This window comes from Perca flavescens, chromosome 12 (assembly GCF_004354835.1).
Source record: "Perca flavescens isolate YP-PL-M2 chromosome 12, PFLA_1.0, whole genome shotgun sequence".
NCBI lineage: Eukaryota > Metazoa > Chordata > Actinopteri > Perciformes > Percidae > Perca > Perca flavescens.
This window is the reverse complement of record NC_041342.1, coordinates 25,308,560-25,335,244: the sequence shown is the minus strand read 5'-3', so window position 1 is coordinate 25,335,244 and position 26,685 is coordinate 25,308,560. Positions and strand designations below refer to the sequence as shown.

General features: G+C 39.5%; 1 protein-coding gene across 1 annotated transcript in view; it reads right to left on the bottom strand.

Annotated features, from left to right (window-relative positions):
- The window catches only part of LOC114565020 (capping protein, Arp2/3 and myosin-I linker protein 3-like), a 61,867-nt gene that overhangs the window by 11,490 nt on the left and 23,692 nt on the right, over positions 1-26,685 (bottom strand). Inside the window, exons 9-23 of the mRNA XM_028592814.1 lie at positions 26,251-26,347; positions 26,108-26,162; positions 24,658-24,830; positions 23,563-23,631; positions 23,080-23,173; positions 20,256-20,354; positions 20,036-20,155; positions 19,257-19,370; positions 18,380-18,555; positions 18,193-18,286; positions 9,326-9,448; positions 7,229-7,295; positions 6,407-6,594; positions 5,104-5,183; positions 635-754 (exon numbers count right to left, since the gene is read on the bottom strand). Of these exons, the coding sequence (XP_028448615.1) occupies positions 635-754; positions 5,104-5,183; positions 6,407-6,594; positions 7,229-7,295; positions 9,326-9,448; positions 18,193-18,286; positions 18,380-18,555; positions 19,257-19,370; positions 20,036-20,155; positions 20,256-20,354; positions 23,080-23,173; positions 23,563-23,631; positions 24,658-24,830; positions 26,108-26,162; positions 26,251-26,347 (1,669 nt within the window). The remainder of the gene's footprint in view (positions 1-634; positions 755-5,103; positions 5,184-6,406; positions 6,595-7,228; positions 7,296-9,325; positions 9,449-18,192; positions 18,287-18,379; positions 18,556-19,256; positions 19,371-20,035; positions 20,156-20,255; positions 20,355-23,079; positions 23,174-23,562; positions 23,632-24,657; positions 24,831-26,107; positions 26,163-26,250; positions 26,348-26,685) is intronic.

The following is a 26,685-nucleotide window of genomic DNA, read 5'->3' as shown; positions in this document are numbered from 1 at the left end:
CCTCAATAGCATTTAAAGCTACAGATACATAAATGGCACATCCTAAGGAAAGCTCATTGTGGGACTGGCTCTAATGGCTGTAATTCTGCACCAAGGCTGAATTTTGGGAAAGAGACTTCAGATACAGTATTAGGGGACCACTAAGGTCTATATAAAAGCATCCAAAAATCAGCATGTCATAGGACCTTTAAGTTCAATTTGTGGGCACCTGTCAGCTGAAAAACATACATAGTTCTCACTGAAGGCCTTTTTCTCCTCCATTTTGTGTAACTGTAACTCCTTTAAAGGGGAAGTTTGCAAAGTGTGCCTACTGAGTGCATTTCTCTCCCCACAGTTATTCAGCTGTTTAATAATTTTTTTTAACATGTTTTACGCCTTGTACTTTCTCCTATTCGCAATACTGCCTTCTACTTTTTAAACTATGGAGCCGTTATGTGGCATACATTCAAAGCGAAGGAAAACAGTTGGAGACAGCTAAATATTTTCTTCCATTAAAATATTCATGAAGCTATGCAGTGTCGTTAATGCCCAGCGCTGGATTAATTTAACAGCCATCCCAATCTCTGGCTCTGAGCACTTAAATGTTTCAACTTTCATCCCCTCCTTCCACTCAGCCCCTGCGCTGCATACTGACTCCAAGTCCTGATTAGAGATGGTGGAGCTGCGGTTCTTGCGGAAGCCGGAGAAAATGGACAACACGCTTCGTCTCTTCTTTCTCCTCAGCGACTGGCCCTGATGGAGGGATGACAACTGACTGAAAGGGGAAAAAAAGAAGGAGAAACAAGAGAGGTTATTGGAAAAGACAACAGAGTAAAAGAACGGATGGATACAGTCATTTTGGTGAGGTTGTACTATTAATGCAATTAGCCATCAATAATTATTGACCAGTATACATTCTCAGCAAGTCATCATAGGCTTGCGGATCTCAGTGTTAACTGACTACATGGTATGTGTTATGAAAATTTGACAATAAATCGTGGGCCTGTACAGATGGTATAATATATTTGACAGAAGGCATATCTTATGCTGTCACAATGAATCTTTTTCATGCACTGCTGGTGAGCATTAAGCACACACTGTCATATGGCCTTACAATGGTTTGGGAACTACTATTTCCATGTGGTTTTGAGTAATGCTGTTTGAGATGCAAATTGTTGAGCCATGTATGATATCTTACAATCTAAAACCATATTTTTAGGCTATGAGGTACCCAGATGAAGTAAGTTGCTAACAAATTACAAATGGCTAGCTTAAGAACTGACCTTTAATGTGTCGAAATAATCATTACAACAACTTAGTCAAGTCTTAACCAAAATTGTACTACTCATAATATAAATTTAACAATACTCTATGGAGTGTTCAGTAGAGTAGTTTCCATATGTAGTCTGTTAGTGACAGTTTATAAAACGGCCAATATTTTGGGATATTGGTGTAGCCAACGGATATCCAGATAAGACTTTCTCTTCCTTGCGCACATCATTGTTTACAGTCCAATTAGCAACTTGAGATGCGAAAATGGAGTTGAGAAACAAAGTCCACAACTGGATTGCTTCACAATCTTTATAAACAGAAATCTGCATATGAATGCAGATAAATAAATAAAAAAGCTAATATAAAACTAAATCGTAGTCAGGCGATGGGTTCTGAGATTGCATTTTGGTCAACGTGCTTTGCATCGTTGCTTTCGACACAGATCGTTTACTTGCATGCAAAGCTCAATCAAACATTTTAGAGGCTAAATTCACAGCTAGTATAGTGCTGAGTACATAGTGTACAGGGTTTTTATAGCTTAATCAGTAAAACCAGCAGCCTGCTGCGGCTGAAAACGATGCGGATGGGAGCGATTAGTGAACCAATAAAGTAAAATGGCGGGCCTGAAAACAATGAGCTAAAAGATGCTAAAATGTTCAGTAGAGCTAAGCGGAACTGCAGAGTCGAGACACAATTACCTTTGGGTTCATCACTTCAAGCGAGCCTTTTCACGTATAAGTAGTCCAGTGATCCATTGTTTATACATAGTAAATATTGATTATAGCCACTTTAAAATGAGCCAAAGCATGACTTGACCACACTGTCAAATACAATGCTTTATTGGAATTGTATTGATTAGGTTTGCAGTATGCTTTCACATCATGTGCCACTGCTGATAAATACAGGGTTGAAGTAATTGTTGTAATAAAAGCAGTTTAGTTGTGTTTTATTCAATATATTGTAATTGTTTTGCCACAGATCCGTATACACAGGTAGTCAGTCTCTAATACAGAGAAAGCACAGAAACTATTTTGCGTGACTACTGTGCAGTTCCAAAGAAAAATAGTTAGTAAACAGAAGGCTGGACGGTCACAGTAAACAAGATCATTTATTTTATATAATGGAATATGTTCTGGTTATTGAACAAATAGAGCTACAAATGAGGCTTCTATTTAGTGCAAATGGAATCGCTCTACTACATCTGAGCCTAAGTGCTTTGGGAGCATGTTGTTTATTCATTGACATGACATGCAATACAAAAGCAATATAGAGAAGGACATTCTAGTCCTGTTTTTAATGCATGTAGTATGAACTGTAAGTAACAGAGGAGGAATACTTCTTATGTAGGTGCATATCAATATATTGCTATTTTTGGTTTAGCAGGTTGATATGGGTTTTATTGTGTCCAGAGCAGATGTACCCTATGGTAAGACTTAAAGCAATGTGATTCACCTCTTTATACACAATTAGTTAGATGCATCTAGATACATGTTAAGCAGCCACAGGATTTATATCATTCACTTTAGCCCTATTTGGATGAAATGTATGAAATCATTCTATTAATACAATGTGATGGAACACTGGTAACATTTCCATTTTGGTTATAGTATTGAAGCACAACCAAAGGAGAAAGGAAACTCAGAAGCGTTCTCTCGTAATATAAATTCTATAATCTCAGTATCTCATGATTATAGATTAGCATCTTGCAATTAGGACATCTTTATGCAGGGCTCCAAACTAACTTTTTGCCTTGGTTGCACCTAACTTTTTTATAAATTTGTCTTCACATCGCCGTTAACACTGAATGGTGATACACAATGTATAGCTCTGTATATTTTTTTGTTTTAAGTCAAAGCCACTTTTCACAATCTCTTTTATTAAAACCAATTGTGATTAAAATAAAATGCAAAGACAGGGTTTCCTTTACCAGTTTGAAAATATACAGCTGCAACACATGTAAATGAAAGTTATCGGAAATAAATAGCCTAGGATATATAAAAAAAAAAAAAAAATATATATATATCTCTGAGAAAGCTCCTTCACTTGTTTTCAAGGAGGATCCAAAACACAGGCACAGCTTTACAGAAGGAATGGGTCATGTAACGCAACATTAAACCATATCGATATAAACGATATCGCTTCGTTCGTGGAGAGACAGCGGATGCGAGGACGTTAGGTGCACCGGTGCGACCTAGGGAAAATCTTAGTCGCACCCTTACAAATTTTGGTCGCATGTGCGACCAAATTGGCCGCACTCTAGAGCCCTGTTATGTGATAATTATGAGAAAGCTAGACGATAAAAATTAACAGTCGCCATTTGGTTAAGATTTTGCCATTATTTCCTTCTTGGTTTGAGGCTTTGGGAGAACCTGATTCAGTCACTGACTTCATGGGATTTTTCATACTGTATGTCAACATTGCCAAGGAATCGTAAGTTATAAGTACGTTAGGTTGAAGAACATTTATGATTTACATAAACCTGCATTAACTGATTTTTGCCTGCTCGAGGGCAGCAATAGTTAGGGGTGGGAATCACCAGAGGCCTCACGATACGATATTATCACGATATAATTGCAATTTTAAACATATTGCGATATTCTGCAATATATTGCAATTTTTTTTTATTTTAAAAGAAAAAAATTGTAGGCATTTTTAAGGCTTTATTTATAAAGTTGAAGACATGGAAGGGGAAAGAGAGGAGGAATGATTGATGATCGGGTCTGTATTGATACAGTATTGCCACATAAAATATCACGATACTATGCTGTATCAATTTTTATATCATCACCTTTTAACTTGACATGTCACACTTGCTTGCAAGCACACGAGCTAGCAGATTCTGAGCAACATTGGAATTTGTTGAGTTGCGTTTGTGGCCACCTGGTGACTAGAAGTCTAATATTCACTATTCATTTAATCTCTGTTATCTCTTTTTGGTTTCCACTAATTTTTAGGAAACTATCTGGCTCTTTGGTTGCTAAATGCTCTACTATGTTCACCAGCTAGTCACTAACTTTGCGTGTCTGCCGTTAAAAGTGCCCTGTGGCGTTTTCTTGTTGACAAGAAAGTTTCTAAACCCATTGTATGTATTCTTTAGGTCTAACAAAGATGGTGAGAGCATTTACTTTCTTGTAAAACATTTGCAATATAAATAGTTATTGTGCCCCTTGTGTACAATAAAAGAAAATGGGGAGCCTTACACAAAAACATTGCTCCATAGCGCTACTAGTGGTCAAAAGCCCCACAGGGCACCTTTAAGTGCTAAGAAAGTAGCGTACCCACTGATGGCCGCCTGCTGTGGTTGGAAACAACACTGATGAGAGCGCTGAGAGTGAACCAAAACATTCTTTGTGGGTCCTACAACAAAAACGATGAGCTGAAAGATGATTAAATGCTCGGTAGAACTTGGGGCAACCGGGAAACAATTATTTTGGTTTGTCACTACAAGCGACCCCTTTCACATTGTCATTTCATCCATTGTTAATACAAAAATATTGATTAATTTAATTAATTTGCTTCAAGGTCACTCTAGTAATCTACAAGTCCAAGTCACAAGTATTTTTTTAAATGGTAACTTAACTCTGATAATATAATTCTTTTGTCATAATTACAATACAATTTCTCATGATAAAGACATGAGGCTAACTATCTAATAAGAACTGTCAGATAAAGATCTTGCATGTCAGGTTGGATATGCTCCTATTAGATGCTGAAGAATATCAGGTTTTACTAATCCACCGGATTTGGACTACAGTTCCCTTAAAGTGTGTGCTCTCCTTAGGGGGCCACTGTAGTAATGACAAATCTAATGCATTTCTTAAAGACTGCACGGAAACTGATTCTGTGAGCTACCTGTCAGGTAGAACTCTCTTGCTGTAAAAATCAGGTAGTCCATCCTCCAGCATATTGACTCCTCCATTCTCCGAGCAATGCTACAAACAAGACACACACACAGTCACACACACACACACACAGTCACACACACACACACAGTCACACACACACACACACACACAGGGAAAGAATAACAGGATAACAATTATCAATCCGTCATGTCGGCAAAAAGCTGAAAGGACAACAAAAGGTATTATCATTTCAAATAGCTGGCTGGCAGAACAGAATCCACTGCCAACAGAAGTCTGTTTGTGAAACAACTCCTCCTCATCATGCTGCCGTAACTGAGTTTGTACCGATGTAGAAAAAGCTTTTTACAAAGTCTCAAAACAAACAAGCCGTTTTAAGTTAGAAGCTGCCCCGCAGCCCCTGGGAGATAGCTGTGCATGATTAACATCGAGTCACAGAGACATATGTGACAGCTTCCTACTTTAAAGGACTTATTTTTGGAAAGTGCCACTGGCATGGCAAACAAGATAAATAACACACGTTTGCACAAAGCAGTCAAGAGATAAAAGAACCCCTGAAAACTATACATGTTGGGTTTACTTTCTCACCTCTACAACCGGAAACACACAGACTGGACTTAATGCCAGAGCATGAGATAAAAAAAATAAATAAATAAAATGTACCAGTTAAATATACATACTGTAGATGTCACTAGCACAATAAAGACTCCTTTACCTTCAAGGTGTCATAAAAGATATGGATGCCGTTTTAAAAAGTGTTAGCTGTGTTAGAGATCTGTATACAAATCTCAAACATTTGTTTGAGAAACTGCCGTTCAGAGTAGGGCTGCACAATTAATCGCAATTTTATCAAAATCATCATATGGACTAGTGCAATATCCAAATCGCAGCAGGGGAGCAATATTTTTTAAAGGCAAAATGTCCGCCAAATCATTCTGGATTACGTATTATGGTGCTGCAGAGACGTCCCAGCCTACAAACGAATCCTACAGACTAAAGAAAAAAATCTTTGTTTGGTACAGATCCTTGCAAAAGTCACACTATAATCATAAAATGATTTTCAATGAATATAAGAATAATGCTACAAAAATGATCATTCCCTCCAATATCGTGAATCATATCGCAATCGCAGTATCAATCGAAATAATTGCAACTACCGTATTTTCCTTACATCGTGCAGCCCTAGTTCAGAGGTTTCTGTCACAAGAAGCTCGAGAAAGAGGTGATTCCTGCCTACTGGAGTTCACAATAAGGTCAAAGGTCACTTTCACGCCATTTTGTCATCGACTTACAGATTCTGGGGGAGGGTGCCCTGCTCTGTGTCTCCGCGGTGGGCGAGGCCTGACGTGGGTCACGTGACGCAAGGGCGAGCCGTTGGTGGGGAGGGTGGACAGACACTCCCATGATGCCGAGTGGGTAAGAGGGGCAGAGTGCGGTGGAGCAGAAGGGGTAGGAGAGGGACTGGGCTCATCACCTAGACCTACGACGAGACAAAATTAAAATAATTTTCAGGTCACATTTTGGCCTATGGTACACTGCATATCAACCTCTTGATTTCAATTAAATAGACTGAAGTTGAAATCAAATAATCGCTTATGACATTACATTTTTCTAAACTCAAATATTAAAAGACAAATGAAAAAAATTTAATAATAAAACTTCTATGGTCTTTATTTACATAGCCATGCTAATGTAGCTGCCCTGTGAGGCAGATAATGGATGAAAATGGAGAGGCAACCCCGCTATTCTTAGACCATAACCACTAGTGAGGCAAAAATGTCGAGTTTGGCCTGGGGGGTATTGGAGAAAAGGCCATGTTACTACCTAAGAAGCGTTAATCCTCCTATTTAAAGATGCAAGATGAATACACTGGCATTAACACATTAATTATTATCATAGGCATTAGTATGGGTGAGAAAATATAAAGCCAATTTAAATTTTGAAAGAAGTGATCACTCATTTCATTATGGTAAGTTGCATACTACTTGTATGGCTGAAGAAATACAGTACTTTCATTATTTTATTACAAATAGAGAGTCAATTGACCCTGACCCTGCGATTATTGTAAATATATCATGCTATGTGAGCACATATGGCGAGGCACAAAAACTCACTCGGTCTGGTGGAGACGGGACGAATTCTTCTAGTTCTCGAGGTCCGCTTCTTAATGGCCATTGTGTCCTTTTGTCAAATGAGATAAATGTACAATAAGCAGTGGCTTCATTTTAAACACTATATCCAAATATTTTAACACAGATGTGACAACAACACACAAAGCAAGCAAAAAGAATAAGGGGGTTATGTATTGCATTTCAGTATTTTCCCATTAGGTACATTATTATCACCTCCAGTACATTTTGAACCATTAGCATGACTCTCCTTAAAAGGTATAGTTCAGATATTTTCAAGTTAAGTTGTATGAGGTACTTCCATAGTGAGTGTATTACCTACATGTAGATGGCGGTCGGCACACACAGTTTAGAGAAGCAGGCAGGTGTACCAACACGGAAGCTAAGCAATGTACTGCTGTGGACGGGGCAGCAGCAAAACATATTTTAGACACCTAAAAAAAATTATAAAACTATATTGGTTTAGGTGTACACCATATTAAAATATTTTCACTGCTCTATCTTGCCATCAGACAGCCCTTTACATGATGCATCCATCTTTGCTTTCTTCAAAGCTACCTGACTCCTTTGACAAAAACAGTAATTTTACCTCGCAGAACACAGAACTCCCGTGTTCTGCTGGTCTACCACTGCCTCGATCAGTTTGTTTGTGTTATTGTATGTTTGATGTTTTAAAGGGTTAGTTTCACAGACTTAAAAATAAATATAGCGTACACTTAAATGGATATTTTTTAAGTGGGACTTTTTTTTTTTTTTAGGTGTCAAAAATCTGTTTTGCTGCTACCCTCATCCACAGCTGTACATTGCTTAGCTTCAGTGTCGGTATTTCTGTCTGCTTCTCCAAACTGAGGGCGTGTCGGCCGCCATCTACTGTAGGTAACTCACTGACTATGGATAAGTACCTCATACAACCCCATTCTGAACTATCCCTTCAACTACCAACAATAAAATGGTGTGCCTTTATTTCAGAGGAAATCAGTTTGGAAATCAGCATGGGTCTTCAACTTTTTTTTTTAAGCTAAGGACCCCCTAACTGAAAAAGAGATGGAACGGAGACCCTCTAATACATATATTGTAGAAAATGAAGTTGCATATTAAACTGGGCCTACAATAACATGTAGGGCGGCCTAGAGCCATCATACCTTTTTTTTTGCATAGGCTATTAAAATAGCCTAATAATTGTTGGCATGGTTTTATAAATCATGTTTTAATGTTAAACATGTGGCACAGTGAATCCTTAAATTAACTGCATCTGTGGACGGCTACCTTATTGACTACCTAACCTATATGCCAGTATGCCATCATCAGTGGGGATTTATATTTGCTAATAATATATTGGATTCATGTTAAGACTTTCAAATTTTTTTAAAAGCTTTAAAAAATAAATAAATAAAAAAGAAATCAATAACTTGGAGGCCCCCCTGCATTGACTCTGAGGACCCCCTGTTGAAGACCCCTGCTTTACAGCACAAAACAGGACGACAGGACCGTTCTTCCTGAAAAGTGGAGCAAAGCTGATGAGAAAAATGACTTTCAACATGTTTATCCTCTTCAGTGAAGGAAAGAAATACAATGCGTGGGTGAAGGATCTTCCTTGCAGTGGAAAGCTCTAAGGATTATTGGAAATGTGGTCCTGCTTTTGAGACAGACACTAAAAACACAAGTACTGTTGTGGGACAGAGGATGCCAAACCTTTCGACCATTGGTTTATTTTTACAATTACAGTATACCATGTTTTAGCACAATAACATATTAATGTAGGTCTGAAACAAATGACAATTTTTCATTTCAACTATTGATCTTTTTTTTATTGATTCTATAAATCAATGTCACAAAATAGTAAAAATTTTATTTTTATATTTATGAGCACTTTTCAAAATCCACATTACAAAGTGCATCACAAAACAAAATAAAACAGACCAATCATATAAACCATCAGGTTTTTAAAAATAATAATAATAATAATAATAATAATAATAATAATAATAATAATAATACACATTTGTACCTCAGGAATAAAAAGGAACTCACTATTCACTTACCAAGCATACACATAATTTTAGCATGTCCTCAGACACTTACTATTCCCAGGTTAACGCCAAAGTCCTCATCAGGAAATTCCAGAGTCTCGACTAATCTGGACTGTCTGATGCGTCTGCCTGTCCCAACGTCATCCCAACGCTTTGCCTGAGACACCTGCCGCAGCTGATGCAACACACACACATTGAAACACATGCACAAACACATATACACAAACAGGCCATGATGACACCTGGAACAATATTCTTCAACACAATCTCAGAGGAGAAATGTGTCCGCCCTTGTACACAAGAAGCCGGCAAACAAAGCATAGGGTACTTTGTTATAGTTTGCAAAACCCATTAAGAATAGGAAAAAAAAAATTCTTGATTATCAAAGCGGTGTGAGGCATGATAGAGGACAAACTCACACTGCAGCAAAACAGAGAAAAGAAAATGAGATGTAAGGGTAGAGGCAGTGAATGGAATGCAAAACAGAGCAGGGCCAGCAGTGTTATTGCCAGAAGTCTATTTTTGCCTCCTTTTCCACTGGCTTCATTTTAAACAATTCAATTTTATGGAGAGAGGAGATCCTGCAGGGTTTAATCATGTCCTTAATGGACTTGAATCCAGTTGTTGGGTTTTTTTTTTTTTCTGAGTGCAATATTCTCAGAGGAAAACTGCTTTATACTCATAACCCTTCATCCTGATATGGTAATGATACAGCAGTTCAAAAACAATGCCTACTTCACTTAGTACTTGTACTTCACACAAATTAAAAGATGCACAATCTCTTTGACAGCATTATAGATTTATATTGCAAACATTTAACACACAGATTTGAACAGGTCCTCCATGCTGCAGAAACTCTTTCATAAGACCAATAATCAGCTTGTGCACTTCACATCACACATTGCACAACTACTGTTTCTTAACTGATTGACGTAAGTCTTAAAGTGCTCATATTATGCTTTTGGGCTTTTCCCCTTTCCTTTATAGTGTTATACACTCACCTAAAGGATTAGTAGGGAACACCATACTAATACTAATACGGTTTGACCCTATCCTAACATTTCTAAAGAATTCTTCCAGCACCTTGTTGAATCAATACCACGAAGAATTAAGGCAGTTCTGAAGGCGAAAGGGATCCCCCACACCATTACACCACCACCAGCCTGCACAGTGATAACAAGGAAGGATGGAAAGACTTTTCCAGTCTTCAACTGTCCAATTTTGGTGCACTCGTGCAAATTGTAGCCTCATTTTCCTATTTTTAGTTAAGATGTGTGGTACCCGGTGGGGTCTTCTGCTGGTGTAGCCCATCCACCTCAAGTTGTGTGTGTTGTGGCTTCACAAATGCTTTGCTGCATACCTCGGTTGTAAGGAGTGGTTATTTGAGTCAAAGTTGATCTTCTATCAGCTTGAATCAGTCGGCCCATTCTCCTCTGACCTCTAGCATCAACAAGGCATTTTCGCCCACAGGACAGCAGCATACTGGATGTTCTTTCTTTTTCAGACCATTCTTAAACGTAAACCCTAGAAATGGTTGTGCGCGGAAATCCCAGTAACTGAGCAGATTGTGAAATACTCAGACCAGGCCGTCTGCCACCAACAACCATGCCACGCTCAAAGTTGCTTAGATCACCTTTCTTTCCCATTCTGACATTCAGTTTGGAGTTCAGGAGATTGTCTAGACCTGGACCACACCCCTAAATGCATTGAACTAAATGCAATACCATCAAGGCAAAGTGTTACGATCACTAAAAGTTTGTTTGTAGCAAGTTTCGTCTTTTTGCTACTCCTACTCTCTGTGCGATGTTGTTGTGCCGGTTCAGCTGGGCTTGGAAAGTCTCAGCACGGCACTAGACCGAACGCATCGAGCCAACATGCTATTTATGAAGCTCTGCTAAACAAAGGCCAAGCTACCCTGCCAAGTTATACAGGTATCCAAAGGAAAATAAAATCAAGACGGCCCTACCAGGATATCCTTCTGCTGTTGACAATCATTCTCTTGGCTGGAGATGTCGAGCCTAACCCTGGTCCGTACGGATCCGGTATTGGTGATGCCATAGACACGCATGGCTGTCGCCTGGGACCTGCCCTGGACTACCGGCGGGACAACAGCAGCAATCGGAGTCTGAACGTGGAAGGAGGCCAAAGATCATGCGGGTGCTCGTGGATGGCATCGATGGACATCATGCTGCAGTCTTCCCTGGATGCGCTGAATCCATGTGTGGCCTGCGGTTTGGATTGCACCTCGCACGGAGCGACGTGCGAGGAACGCTCCGGAGTTTTGACGCATGCCAGTGGTGAGCTTTCATCTCTCATGCTACCGACGCTAGGGATCTCTACACTGGTAAAGCGGTCTGTTCATGATAAACGAAAACTTACTGATCTCAATCCAGCTATCAGGAAACACTGTAAGTTTACATTTTTCCAAACTCTAAACCATGCAAAAATTCTATGGGACCCACGCTCCAAACCAAGGGGATTACTAGGCGGACACATTAATTTTCGTAGTATGGTCTCAAAGAGTGATCAAATGGAACATTTACTGAATAATTCCAACCTGGATTTTCTATCTCAGAAACGTGGTTAAATAAATATTCCCCAGAGGCAGTTGTTAATGTATCTGGATACAATGTTTTCAGAAAGGACAGAGACAAAGGGCGAGGGGGAGGCGTGTTAATCTATGTGAAAGACACAATTAAATGTAATCTGATTGAATGGTCACCTGTATTAGATATTGAATGCCTTGGACTGAATGTTTGGTTATCCCCTGAAATGTCATTCATTTTGATTTGCTTGTATCGTCCTCCATCTACCATTGCTTTTTATGATAATTTACATAAACTGTTAAAACAATGTCAAGAAAGAAAGGAGCTAATTTTAATGGGTGATTTTAATATAAACTGGGAAAATAACTCTGATCGGAAAAAACTTAAATACATAAATTTAATCTCACCCAGTTAGTTATTGGTCCCACCCGCATCACTCATTCTTCTCAGACGCAAATTGACTTAATGTTTACAAACAGACCGGAAAGGATAAGAAAATCATACAATTTATTAACAGGTTTATCTGACCATAATATGACATTACTGGGAAGAAAACTCACTAAAAAACGTTTTAAGAACAACCATAGTGAAACACTATCATTCGAGTATTCCTAAAAATGATATGGACAAATTTAAATCTGCTTTAAATGATATCGCCTGGACTGATCTTTTGGCTATTGAAGATATAGAGAACAGTTGCAATCTGTTTTCAAGCACTGTTAATACTATAATATCCTCATATAGCAGAACAATGAGATACAGACCAAGACAGAAAAATCCTCTACCTTGGCTCAATGAGGCTCTCAACAGGAACAGAGATTCCTCACTAAAGATGCACTTAAGTCAGGACTTAGAAGTGATATATATATAGTTATACATCCCTCAGAAATAGAGTAGTAAGGAATATAAGGAAAGCCAAAGGAGATTTCTATATAAAAGTAATTGATGATGCAAAGGGAGATGGGAAATTAATCTGGAACAATCTTAATAAATTAATTGGTAAAGATACTCAGCATTGCACACCGGCACTTGAACTGAAATTAAATGGAATCATAACCAGAGAAGACGATATTATAGAAAGCACTTTTTACAATTTCTTCATTCAATCAGTGGAGGAATTGACACAGAATTGCATTGCTAGTAATATAGTGAGCATTCCTATTAATATTGACAAACCTGTTTTTGGATTTGAGGAAATTAGTGAATTTGAGGTAGAGAATACCATAAATTCATTAAGGAACTCAAAAGCTAAGGATGCCTTTGGTCTTGATTCTGTATTTTTAAAAACTTATAAACAGTTTTTAATCAAACCTCTTACACATGTAATCAATCCATCAATTAAACAAGGTATTTTCCCAAGCTCCTGGAAAACAGCTGTGGTAACCCCCATTTTCAAGGCCGGTGAGAAAACACTGGTGGAGAACTACAGGCCTATCAGTATACTACCTGTAATATCCAAGGTAGCAGAGAAATGGGTGGAGAAACAGCTAACTACTTATCTTAGTAAAGGTCGTACACCACTGCACCCAATGCAGTTTGGCTTTCGAAGTAATCACTCCACAGAAACAGCCAACTGCTTTTTTATTGAGAACATCAAAATTAATCTAGATAAAGGTGGCGTGGTGGGCGCAATATTTTTAGATTTAAAAAAAGCATTTGACACTGTCAATCATGATGTTCTTTTGTCAAAACTATCTTATTTTAATTTTTGTGGTAATGCAATTAAATGGATGAAATCATACTTAACTGTCAAAACAAAGCACACGCATTAATAACACTCAATCTGCATATCTAAATTGTAAAATGGGTGTCCCTCAATGATCTATATTGAGCCCCCTTCTGTTCAGTCTCTACATAAATGACCTGCCGACTGATTGTCCATCTGTACATTTACAAATGTATGCAGATGACACAGTCCTCTATGTGCATGCTAAAAATAAACAACAAGCTGCACAACAACTGACTGAGGCAATGAGTAAAGTATCCATATGGCTAACTAATTCATGCTTACACCTGAACATAAGTAAAACAGTATGTATGTATTTTACAAAACAAACTACTGTGACTTATGACCCTGAGGTAATTGTTAACCAAGAGAAGGTTAAAGTGGTATCTGACTTTAAATATCTGGGAATTATCCTAGACTCACAACTCTCATTTAAAAAGCACACAAAAAAGGTTGGCAATATTGTTAAGTTTAACCTGGCAAATTTTAAGCACATAAGACCATACCTACCAATGAAGGCCGCAAAGCTCTTTTTGCATGCAATGATCTTCTCACATTTTTCTTACTGTTTAACTAGCTGGTCGCAAGCCAATAAAACAATATTACAACCATTGGAGTCACTTTATAAACAAGCATTAAAGACATTGGACCGTAAGGGTAATAGCTATCATCATTGTCACATAATTACAAAACACAACATGTTTAGTTTTGAAAACTTTAGAAACTTTGCTGATGCCTGTCTTGTCTTTAAGGTACTCCATGGGCTTGCTCCACCACCACTGTGCCAGTTTATAAAATAGAAAGATAAGGTCAATAGATTAACCAGAGCAACCACCAGAGGGGATTGCATAGTTCAATTTAGAAAAAGTAAGATTGGAAGCACAGCCTTTTCTATCAGAGCCACAATTTTTTGGAATAGTCTGCCCAATGAATTAAGGGACTGTAATAATCTCTCTTCTTTTAAAAAACATCTTAAATCTTGGATTAGGGACAATTACAATTGTAATCATACACCAAATACTTAAACCCATGAATGTAATTAAGCTGAGGATTAGATGAGGTGAGCAACGTATTGTCTGTTTGCGGGTATATTCATATTGTTTTAAAATTTCTGCTGTATTTATTACATTGCTACTGTATTTCTTAGATTTATAGTGTATTTGTATTGCTTTTTGTATTTTAGGGTGCCTGTTAAGACCTGGCTAGGGACAACCGATGGAAACTAGCACTTGTAGCTAACTCTGGCTTGTTTACAGCAAGTAATTTGTCTGTTGATCAATGAGCATTGTCCCTATCAAATAAATGAAAATGAAAAAATGAAATGAAGGAGCTGCCATGTGATTGGTTGATTAGATAATTTCATTAACATGAAATTTAACAGGTCTTCCTAATTCCTTTAGGTGAGTGTATATCTTTTTGTGCATGTTATAGGTTTACAAAGTGAAAAAGCCCAAAGTCCACCCCAAAGGGACATACTATCTTCCAGAGAAAACACTGTTCACAAACAGCTCTATTGTAGTCCAGTCTTTACTTCCGAGACTAACGTGCGTCACGTTGTAACACACGTTATAATGCTCGCCTAGCTGCTAGCATGGCATGCCCTCAGACTAGCTAGCAGTACTTACTGCTCCAACAAAGATTGTACAGAAGTGAGATGCCTCACTCTGTAGCTAAAACAGAGAGCTCAACACACAGGGTGAAAAGAGGAGTATATATATATGGTGTTTTCTGAAAATTAAACCACATAAACTTTTTCTGATATAACCTTTAAATACAATTATGAACCTGAAAATGAGCATAATATGAGCACTTTAAAGTGTTATAATTTTGTTGAGTGTTGACTCAACAAAATTATTTGAGTATAATCTGGAGGCATTGATGTTTTCCACAGCAGACATCATGCTTTAAAAAGATGAATTCATGACACATCTAAAAACAAATATTGACTCATAAAATGAAATGAATGAGTGTGTTTGTTGTGGTTGAAGCGGCAGAAGGTTACTCATGGATTATTATTCATATAGAAGCAATAGAAATAAATTCTTGCTTTTGGTGAGCAGCAAGGAAATATATTAGACTCAGAACCAGGGATAGCCCTTTTCAAAGTGTGGAAAGAATCCAACCAATGAGAAGAAGTGTGAGGCAGGAAGCGTGTCTGCATCCTGTCAATCACTTGTAACCTACTTCCTGGGGGTGGAGCTTGGATCAATGTACAGGTGTCATTCTTTGAGTTGGTTTCAGTTTCCACAGACTTGATCTCCTTCCTCCAAAAAATGACTTTGAGATTGCAGATTTATGTTGAGCAACTTAAAAGGTAAAATATTTTGACATTTTGTGAAATACACTTATTCGCTTTTTTTGCTGTGAGTTAGATGGAATGTCTTCCAACAAAGAAATAGTCTGACACTCCCCACCCCACCCTAAAACCGCAACTTCAATCCTTTTTAAACGTTTAAACTGGTTTTGTTAAATAGTGATCTTTGCACGCTCTTAGGTATATTTTTTAAACCTTTGGACAGAGCCAGGCTAGCCGTTTCTCTCTGCTTCCAGCTACATACCTAATTAGACATGAGAGTAATATCAATCTTCTCACCTAACTCTCAGCAAAGAATCCAATAACTGTATTTGCCAAAATGTTGAACTATTAACTCCTTTAAAACACAATTTCAAAAATCTGAATTTCAAGCTGAAATATCTACAGGATTCAACGGTTGCCCTTGGCAACCAGATTGAGTCTATTGGCAAATATTCTATTTGGTTGTCTCCGTAAATTTTAAACACTACGTCCGTGCGCAGCACAACATTTCAGCTGTTGTGCAACCGCTTTCCACACGCGTTTACCGTGAAAAGATACAGGCAACGCACTTTTCGGTTCACGTTAACGGCGCATGTTAAAATCCACTTCCGGTGGCTCATTACAGTGCCACTTAGGTAAATGTCTGCGCTGCTCTCTGATGCTCCTAAAAAGGCGCAAGAGGCAACAGAATTATCGCTGCATGTCACGCTAGTAAACACTAATAACACGTTACACTTGACAGCGGGTAACATTAGCCTACCATTAGCTACAGTAGTAACTGGATTAAACACGGTTAAAAGCATAGACTGTTAATATTAATGGACAACGCATCCGGTTCGGCGAAGTGCTGCAAATGCGGAAGTGCCTTAAACCTGCACTCTATCTGAATTCTAGCAGGTGCGGTTGCAAAAGGAGGTCGGTTTCTGTAGAAGTCTATGAGAAAGTGACCTACTTCTCACTTGATTTATTACCTCAGTAAACATTTTCATAATGAGATTAATATACAGTCTATGGTTAAAAGGCTGACAGTTAAAGGGTGTAAACGTGTGACTGTATTTCACTGTAGAGGATTCCAACAGCGGGACGTATAACCGTCTGCTAATAAAGCTCTGAGCTAAAAGACACAAACTAGCACCCGGTCACTGCTGTTGTCGGAGAAACAACACAGACGGGACTAAATGTTGCGTTTACTTAAAGGTCCCATGACATGGTGCTCTTTGGATGCTTTTATATAGACCTTAGTGGTCCCCTAATACTGTATCTGAAATCTCTTTCCCGAAATTCAGCTTTGGTGCAGAATTACAGCCACTAGAGCCAGTCCCACAATGAGCTTTCCTTAGTATGTGCCATTTCTGTGTCTGAAGCTATTGAGGAGGAGAGTGGGAGGGGCAAGGTGGAGGGTGGGGGTGTGGCCTTGACCAACTGCCACTTTTCTCGTTTGAAAGCCATGATGTCTCTCTCTCAGGGGTTGGCCAAATTCTCTGGGCGGGCAAAGCAGAGAAAGGGGAGGTAACCTTGCTTGTTATGACCTCATAACAAGCAGATTCCAAAACGGCTCATCTGAGCTTTCATTTTCTCAAAAGGTAGAGCAGGATACCCAGGGCTCGGTTTACACCTATCACCATTTTTAGCCACTGGGGGACCATAGACAGGCTGGGGGAACGCATATTAATGTTAAAAAACCTCATAAAGTGAAATTTTCATGCCATGGGACCTTTAAAACTGGTAAACCTTGTGGTGCATTCAAAGTTAAAAATGTGTAAAATACCCTTTACTCATCTGTTTTTGGCATCTAACAGCAATTTACTGGTGAAAGAAGTTATTATTGTCAAAAGCTATTGTTGTTACATTTTTAATAATCATTTAAATTCCCCCCTTTATTGTGCTGATCCGAAAATTGATCCGATCAGTGAGCTCACCCTCACTGGTTGCACCCCTATTTGAGAGTGATGGGGAATTATACTGCAAGTCATTATCTCATTGTTTAATTTTTAACATGTGTGGTATAGTTACATAAGAAATTAATTGCTCCAAATATAGGCAGTTTAAAACATGGAAACCGTATTGTCATTTTCGGCGACCAAAGGATGATGCCTGGTTGCCAAGATGGCAAGCACTTTAAAAGGTTAGAGTTGAGCCCTGATCGGTTATGTTTTGTGATTCATATAATGTTATGATCTACTGTTGTAGTAAAGTGTGGTATAAGAAATACCATTAAATGAATGTATCAGTTAATCTGATGAACTAGATCCTAAATCATCTTGGCTGTGAAGATAGAGATTTCAGTTTTGAACGTGGAAACATTTTGTTCTACATTTCTACAAAGAAGTCATGCAGAAAAGGGGTATTACCAGTACCAGGGTTTTATGGGTGTTGTACAGCTCTTGCAGAATCTGATCCACTATGGAGTTGGTCAGATAGGAGACCACGGACAACTTCACCTCCCTGAAACGAGGAAAGAAAATAACAATTAAATCAGTATCTTAGCTAAGGTTCTTGGCTTGACTTTCAACTGTTTTCACCGACTCTTTATCTTACTCCAAGGCTCTGTTGATATCCTCAGCCGCTCTCTCCATGAGGGCGTTGCGGATGGCGGAGCGAGGGATCGAAACTTGTTCGGAGATGGACGAGAGAGGCGGGGTGAGTCTCTCGGCGGCCGAGCAGGACATTGGACACAGCTCGCGGCACAGGGACACCATCGAGTCCACCACCACCTGGACACAGTTGAACCAAGACATGCATCACTACACATCCGTAACAGACATTTACGTACACACTTAAGTTTTCAAAGCATTTATTATTCATGCAATGTGTTTCTTTATCAGCTCGCTTAGACTTTCATTCAGCTCCTTTACTCTGAGCCATTCGGTTATCTTTGAATTGATGTGCGTTTGAGCAACCCATTCATCCATGTATCAACTACTAACAATTCATATGAACTGTTCAACCTCTTCCAGATCTTACGTTACCAGTTCAAACCAAAGTTGGACATTTGTGCGTGACTGAATTGAACTGATCTTGACCTTTGCAAATTACAAATGTAGCCTTGTGCACAACAGCAAAATGGGAAAGCACAAACAGAAATTTAAATTATGCTCAAGTAAGTTAAAATTCAATAGAAGGTATCCCAGAGTCCCCCTGCGCAGTGTGCTGCTTTTTTATCATTCCACTGCGCTGTGCTACTGAATCCCAATAGAAACAGAACAAAACTAGAAGAATGTTAAACTGTTCCTTCCCTTTGAATTCAAATGCTTCATTTCTTTTGAAGTCAGCATACCTGTGCCGCACACACAGTCACACACTATTAATGGGCAATTTAAATGCAACTAGTCCAGACATCCACCAGTTTAAAATACGGATGCATCAGGAATGGCTGTTATCGGCGATTACGGCCACAGTTCCACCACCAAGGTACCTGCAGCTCTTTGTCCGCAGCCTTAGCCAGTTCTCCAGCCAGAGTGTCCAGTCGCTGTTTGACGGGGCCGTCCACTGACAACACATGGGCCAACTCACACAGAGAGGGATACAGCTGACACACACACACACACACACACACACACACACACACACACACACACACACACACACACACACACACACACACAGGAGAGAGATGAGGTTAAAATCAGTGGAGGAACAATTTAAGGATCAGAAGGAAATGGTTAGATTATTATTATTATACAGGTGGAGGTAAATTTGACTACATTATATACGGTTGGCTGGTTCAATCAATAACAAAATCATCATATTCTAGAAGCTGATCTGAAGTTTTGTGGAACAAATCATCTATTTCTACATTATTTTTTATTTAAAAGCAATTAACAAATTTGGGGTTGCCAGGTTGCAAAATAGCAGCAATATATATTTGTTACATCAAAACGTTTTACAGATTCAGCTGAGCACGTGTACATGTACAGCAAGAGGAACTGCCGAGAGTGTGTCATAAGTAGTCAGTCACGTAATCCGTATTAAACTATTTCTTATGGCCCATTTAGGTAGTTAAGGTAATTTAGTTATTTTCCACCACTGGTCAAAATATGTAATGAAACAAAAAAAAAAAAAAAAACTGACTAGAATTAATTCACACAGACCTTCTAGTGTCTATACCTCATACCCTTTGCCCTTTGGTATTATATAAGTCATTACAGTTTTGATGCCTCACACACACAAAAACTAAAGTGGTAGCCTCCTCACAGCTCTTGAATCCCTGGCTTCTTTGAGGATTTGTCTGGCCGTCTGGACCTCCTCTCCTTCCTCGCAGCCTTTCAGGACACACACCTGCTGCTGCACCCGCACACACAGACGTTCCATCACCTACGCACAATTAAAGCACAATCAAACATGTCGGTAAAATAAACATTAAAATAAAAATCTTGACTTGTTCACCATCATGTGTACAAATACAGACACACACCTGTTCGGCAGTGCTGGTGACGAGACCTTGGTGCAGCCGGAGAGCTTGTTTCTGAGAGAAACGCTGAGTCTGGTTGTTCCTAAGCAGGGCACGCTGGATCTGAGACACACACATACACACACAGACACACACAAAGAGAGAGGAGTGGCGATGACAGTTGTTTACAAAGCAGTGTGCAGGAGACAGGAGACGAGGCCATTTGCATGGTAATAAGGAGACTGCAGAGAGTTCTGATCCCCAGAAATAAACGGGATGCCTTTGATTTATTTTCTTGACTCAGCAGGTGGAAGTGTTCACTGCTTAATCATCTTATGTAAAGAAAGATGGAATCAAGCGTTCCTCAAGGACTTTGGAACTTCATAGAGCAGACAAACAAGGACCCTAACACACATAAAAGCTTCACACACTACTTATGCACACTTAAGATAAGCACCAGAAAAAGATCAATTAGTCGAGTACCACAGCAGATCCATTTCTGATGTTAGAATGAACATAAAGTCAAAATATAATAAACTAGCTATAAAAATATACTGATGAAAAAAAATATTTTTAGTTTCTGGAGATGTATCAGAAATGCTCCTTTAGCTTCCAAGTCCATGGGGAGGCAAAATGTTGTGTTTGACTGACTGACAGCCGAGCCGCCGGGAAAATGGAGTTTGACAAGCAATGTAAACAGACTTGCTCTGTTAACTGCAGCTTACGAGCCAAGTGACAAACAGCGTTTTCTTAGCAGTGGGATTGACAGAAAATGACCACACCGTTCAGTATCTAAAATGACAGATCTTTATATTTAGCTATCTCTCCTGTCTAGCAATGTTAAGAGCAACGAAAGCCCACTTCCCTTGCCATGATGCCAAGCCATGGTGGAGGATATGATATGATATGTATCCAGGCATAAAGACGGCCCAAAAGCTAGTGTTTGCTGTTTCCACACAGTCATTCTCTTTTGTTGTCTGGCTGTCATTGGCATGACAGTGACAGTGAGGGGGTTACTGTGGCTTGAAATTAAATGCTTTGATTGGCTATATGAAAAGTCTCTGATGACACAGCTAGAAAAACAGCACATCTACACAAATTAAAAGACGGGGCGCCACACTGACCAAAAAAAAAACCCAACAATGTGAATAGCCACAGATACCGGAGGACAACGATATTCAGAGGTAATCTACAGTATGTGGTGTAGCATTTTTTACTGTTTAGGTATTTATTATATGATTTATGATTTTACTGATGCTTTTGTTATTGCACTATCCCCTTGCTGCTCTAACATTGCAAATGTCCCTGCTGTGGGAATAATAAAAGGATTATCTTATATCTCTTAGCTGAAAAAGAGATTTTTCTGAGCTCCACTTTAAGCAAAACATGCAGCATCCTTGTGTCCAGACTTTTACACAAACCGGTAGTGAACATTGGTCATTCAGTGCATTTATGGCTGTAACAGTTTTTTTTCCCATTATGGATTAATCTGCCAATTTATTGTTTGGTAAATAAAATGTCAAAATTATGAAAAAAAATTAAAAACTTGGTATTTTACCTGGATGGCCATGGTTTTGCAAGACGTAGCACTGCATGCTCCGGCAAGCTCTATGACCCTCTTAGCCCGTGCTGAGTGAACGTTCATTGATATCAGAATGCAGCCCCGAGTAGATTTTTGTTGTTGGACATAATTTAATCTAAATATCAATTTAGTTTAGCACTATTTAGTTGTATATATTTTCAAGCGTAACCGTATGATGGTAAATTTGAGAATTTATCCGTCAGGTAGACGTCATTTAAAAATCTGCAGGGAAGTCTAGTCGCAGTAGAAGTGTATCTATGTAGATCGATGATCACACTGCTGGAAGTTACAATTAGGCGTGAGGTCTCCTGTAGGTTTCATTTTGGGGTTAAGGCACAGATTAGGATAATATACAACTTTAGGTTACAATTTTGCTTCATTATCAGAAAAGTGACGAGACAACCCAATGCTAGCCAACAAGAACACTCGGTGTGACGGACGGCGTCAGGCACTACCCACGGGGGAAATCCCAAGTTTTTAGGGAGTCCCATAACAATACCATGAAGCCCAAAGTTTCTCCTCATTTCTTTTTTTCTGACCAAAACTCCAAAACCCAAATATATCCAATTTATTAAACATTAGACAAAGACAATTAGCAAATACTTACATTTGAAAAGATTGATCGTGGTAATGTTTGGCATATTTGCTTGAAAAATGACCCTTGACTGATTATCAAGATGGTCCCCAATTCATTTTTTGTTTATCTACTAATCGTTTCAGCTCCAAGTGCGAGACATAAATTGGTGGTCATTGTCTAACGTGTACCTACACTTACAGGTTATGACATTTGTACTATTAATACTTTTTTGATGTATTTATTTATTTATGTTGAATTGTAATCCATCACATCTCTTCCTCATCCTTTAAATAGAAAATCTGAAATGCTTGCCTGCGATATGAATATGACATAAACTGAACCACTATTACAGGTATTTGGTGGTTCAGTTTATATTTAGGCATTTGTAATCTTCTGCATTGTACTGGTTGGATATGGCAATCTAAATATTCAAAAGGAAATTGGAAAGTATCTGTCAAGTAATCTAACAAACTTTTTGTTTGCATGCCGGGTTTCCACAACTGCAATATAATAATCTATCAAAACGTCCACATTTAATCATCACTTCTAATGCACAAGCAAATGAAAGTCATTCATCAAAGCCATGACTCATCAACCTAATCAGGTAATGTTTTTAACTATCTGCTTCTTTTTATTTATTTTTTTACAACATCACGCAGCAAATTTAGAAATCCCAAAGCTGCTCTCACCTTGGTCAGGGCTTGGTCCGTCTTTTCCGGGGCGCTGCGGTATGCCTGAGTGACATCACTGAGAGGGAGGGGCATATACTGAAGTGTAAAGTTGCTATTAAGTGGAGAGGGAAACAACAGAAAGAGGGAAGAACGAAAGCAAGAAAGACAAGATAATATTACCCTTGCAATAACAAACTGGAAGAATTGTTATGTTCACAGGAACAAACAGAAAACACCCAGAGCGCTTATAAAACAGTTGTCTCCAATTCCCTAATACGCAAATGCACCAACACACATGCTTGTACACACTTCACACCCACACTTCACACCCACAGAAAAAAATGACAGCTTAACTGGCATGCACGTCAGAGGAATGATGAAACGCTGTGTAATAGTAGACATTGTACAGAGACGGTTATCTGCCTTTCATATGGGTGTGTGTGAGATCCGTTGTATGTGTGTTTCCCCTCCTCAAAAGGGTGTGTGTTGTGCTCGTCTTACTGCTCCAGCGCTCTCGCCACATCTTGGAAGCCTGTCGCTGTGGTGTTGTTGCGATCCCACATCACACTCCTGAGAGGGATCAAGCCAGCAGGAAATAATGGAAGATAGGCACAGAGAGGATAAAGAAGATGAGCCACTTTGCTCCTAAAACACACACAATCACACGCACATGGCCAATAGTATCACAGTTACCGTACTTATCTGACCACACAGCTGCACAAACATATCACAGCAGGATTAACAAGACATTTGTTGGGACTTTTTTTTTTTTTTTTTTTTTTTGTTGCTACTTGCTTCAAATGAGTCCATATCACAACATTAATAATGTGTGAACAACTGCCATGCAAGTAATGAGCTTCTGTTATTACACAGTGCAGTGTCTCCACCTACACTGTCTAACTCCTATTTTTAATATATCAGTCATTTTCAGCCCCTTTTCCTTTTATGCATCCTCCTCCTCTTCCATCTCTACTTCCCTCGACTCGCTTTGCCCTAGAAATTCAATCAGCTAAACCCAAATCTCGCTCCTTAGGTGGTCTCCATCTCCCATCATAACTTTCTTCCTCTCTAGTCTATATCCAACCGTTTCCCCATCCAAATGCTTCCGACCTACCTACTGTCTCGCTGCTGTCCTCCTTTTCCCTCACGCTTTCTGCCTATCTCAGTTTCCATCTGCTCCACCTCCAACACACACACACACACACACACACACACACACACACACACACACACACTTTTCTCTTACTTCAGGGAGGTGCAATACATTGTATGCCTGAAGGCCACTTCCCCTCCCTTCACAGATTCTTCTCTCTATCCCTCCTGTTCCTTAGTCTTACCTTCTTATCTCCTACAAGGTTCACTTTTACCCCTCTTATCTTTGATGTACTGCATTAAACTCACTGTTCTTCCTCTAAGCAGCCTCAGTATATCCTCTCTTCAAACCATACCTAACATATTCATTTCCCACTGACCCTATTCTGTCCTCTAACACCTGTTTGTTCCTTTATCTTCCTCTGTTACAGTGTGCTCCGATTTGCAAGGAAATCCCTTTTTGCGCCCATCAGAGTACTGTTTTCAAAATAAACACAAACACACCTGAGTGTTGTGTTGATCTGCAGAGCTTTGCTGAGCATCTTGGCCCCGGAGTCTTCCAGGAGATTGCCGCTTAAGTCTACCTTCCGCAGGCAGGTGTTGGAGCCCAGGGCGTTGACCAGCACTGTGCCCCGCTGGCGAAGCCTCGAGTCAGCCAGGGAGAGGGACTGCAGGGCCTGGAGGAGGCAGGATGAGACAGCATTGAGGAAGAAAGATGATGTATAAAATAGGAACGTTGGTTGGTTGAAATAAATGTTGAAATATATGAGAGTAGAAATGTCTGTTAAAGGAATTGAGGTTTTTAGGACTGTGGGTTTTGTCATCTATAGCCCTTTTCAACCAAAATAAGTGTGTGTATGCGGGAATTTTGTAAAAAGATAAAATAGCTGATGACTCCTTTCACATTGCCAGTAGACGAGGAGACCTTTGTTTGTTTTTTTCGTTCTGTTGTCACGTTCAACGTCACAAAAGCGACAGAAAACCGGTGTTAACTTCATCATTCTTTCGATGATGAACTTACACTCTCCGACCGCTCGCTCTGCATTTTCACACCACACACACACACACACACACACACACACACACACACACACACACACACACACACACACACACACACACACACACACACACACACACACACACACACACACACACACACTCCAGGTAGATTATAGGCAGGGCATTTATTTTCAAAATATCTGGGAAATATGTTTTTCAATGATTATTACAAAAGGTTCAGGTTATCGTATCATTTTATTATTATTAAAAACACCATGTTCAGCTCAAACTCCCTGCAGTTCAATTATTTATTGGGTTTTTTTTGCTTAGAGAGACCAAGTGCATAATAATTAAGGGCTCATTTGCACTTTCTCCCAAACAAATTCCTCCACTTTCTTTCTGAGCAGTACTTTTTGCATTAGGACGTCATCTACTGTACTTGATGTGAACGTGAACTTGGTGTACTTCCTTTCAACTTACACACTGACACCCAGCTGTGCCTCTGTTAGTGTGCTTGCACGCACCCATCAGACCGTACTCCGTGCAAGAGCATCGTTGTGAGCTATCATCATCAACAGTTGTAAATAATTGAGTAAGCTACTTGTCATGCTGGATCTGCAGAGCGGAGAGCGGAGAGAGCCCCGGGAGCCTCGCAAATACACTGAGACCAAATGAATCATTTGCCGAGCCCACAGACAACATGACTCGTGTGCAATGTTTGCACCTTGTGTGTGTGTGTGTTTGTGTGTGGCAGCAGGTTGGAGATTGCGCTTAACCGCACATGAATGAGGACACGAGAATTTAAGCGGTGACAAGCGTGTGTTCTTGCGTGCAGAGGATGTGTGTGTGTGTGTGTGTGTGTGGCTACAATATTGTGAGGCAAGTGTAGGCGTGCATCTGTGCGGAACGCCGCAGAGGATTTGTGTACAATATGTTATGTAATCCAACTCACACACTCTTCCTCTTGCACCAAGTGAACCAGTTTCTGCAGAATTTCATCCAGCACCCTAAGGAGGCAGAGAGAAGAGGAAAACATTCCTCATCAGTATCATCTTCACAACCATCTGTACTGCTGGTTCCCTGCGTGGTCCGTACCTGCCCTTGATGTTGAAGTTCTTCCCCAGCATCAGGTGTTTGAGGGAGGGGTGTCTGGAGAACGCTGGGATGACAGCCAGCAAGTCCGCATCCAAGCCTACACACACACACACACACACACACACACACACACACACACACACACACACACACACACACATCTTTAAAACAAACAAGTAACCAAACTGAAAAAAGTCATTTTTACTACACAAACTTTCTGGGCTGTCAGTGACTCATCATTAAACTGGCCAGGTGCTAACATTTGCTTTCAAATCTCTGTTTTTTTTTTTTTCATCTCGTGGTCTGTTTTGGAACTAAATCTCACTGCCCACAGAGATTCCAGAATACTCCTAATTAACCCCCCCACCACCACCACCTCCACTCCCACCTACTCACATTTTCAAAAGCTCCAGGATGGACGATGCTGCTCAGAGG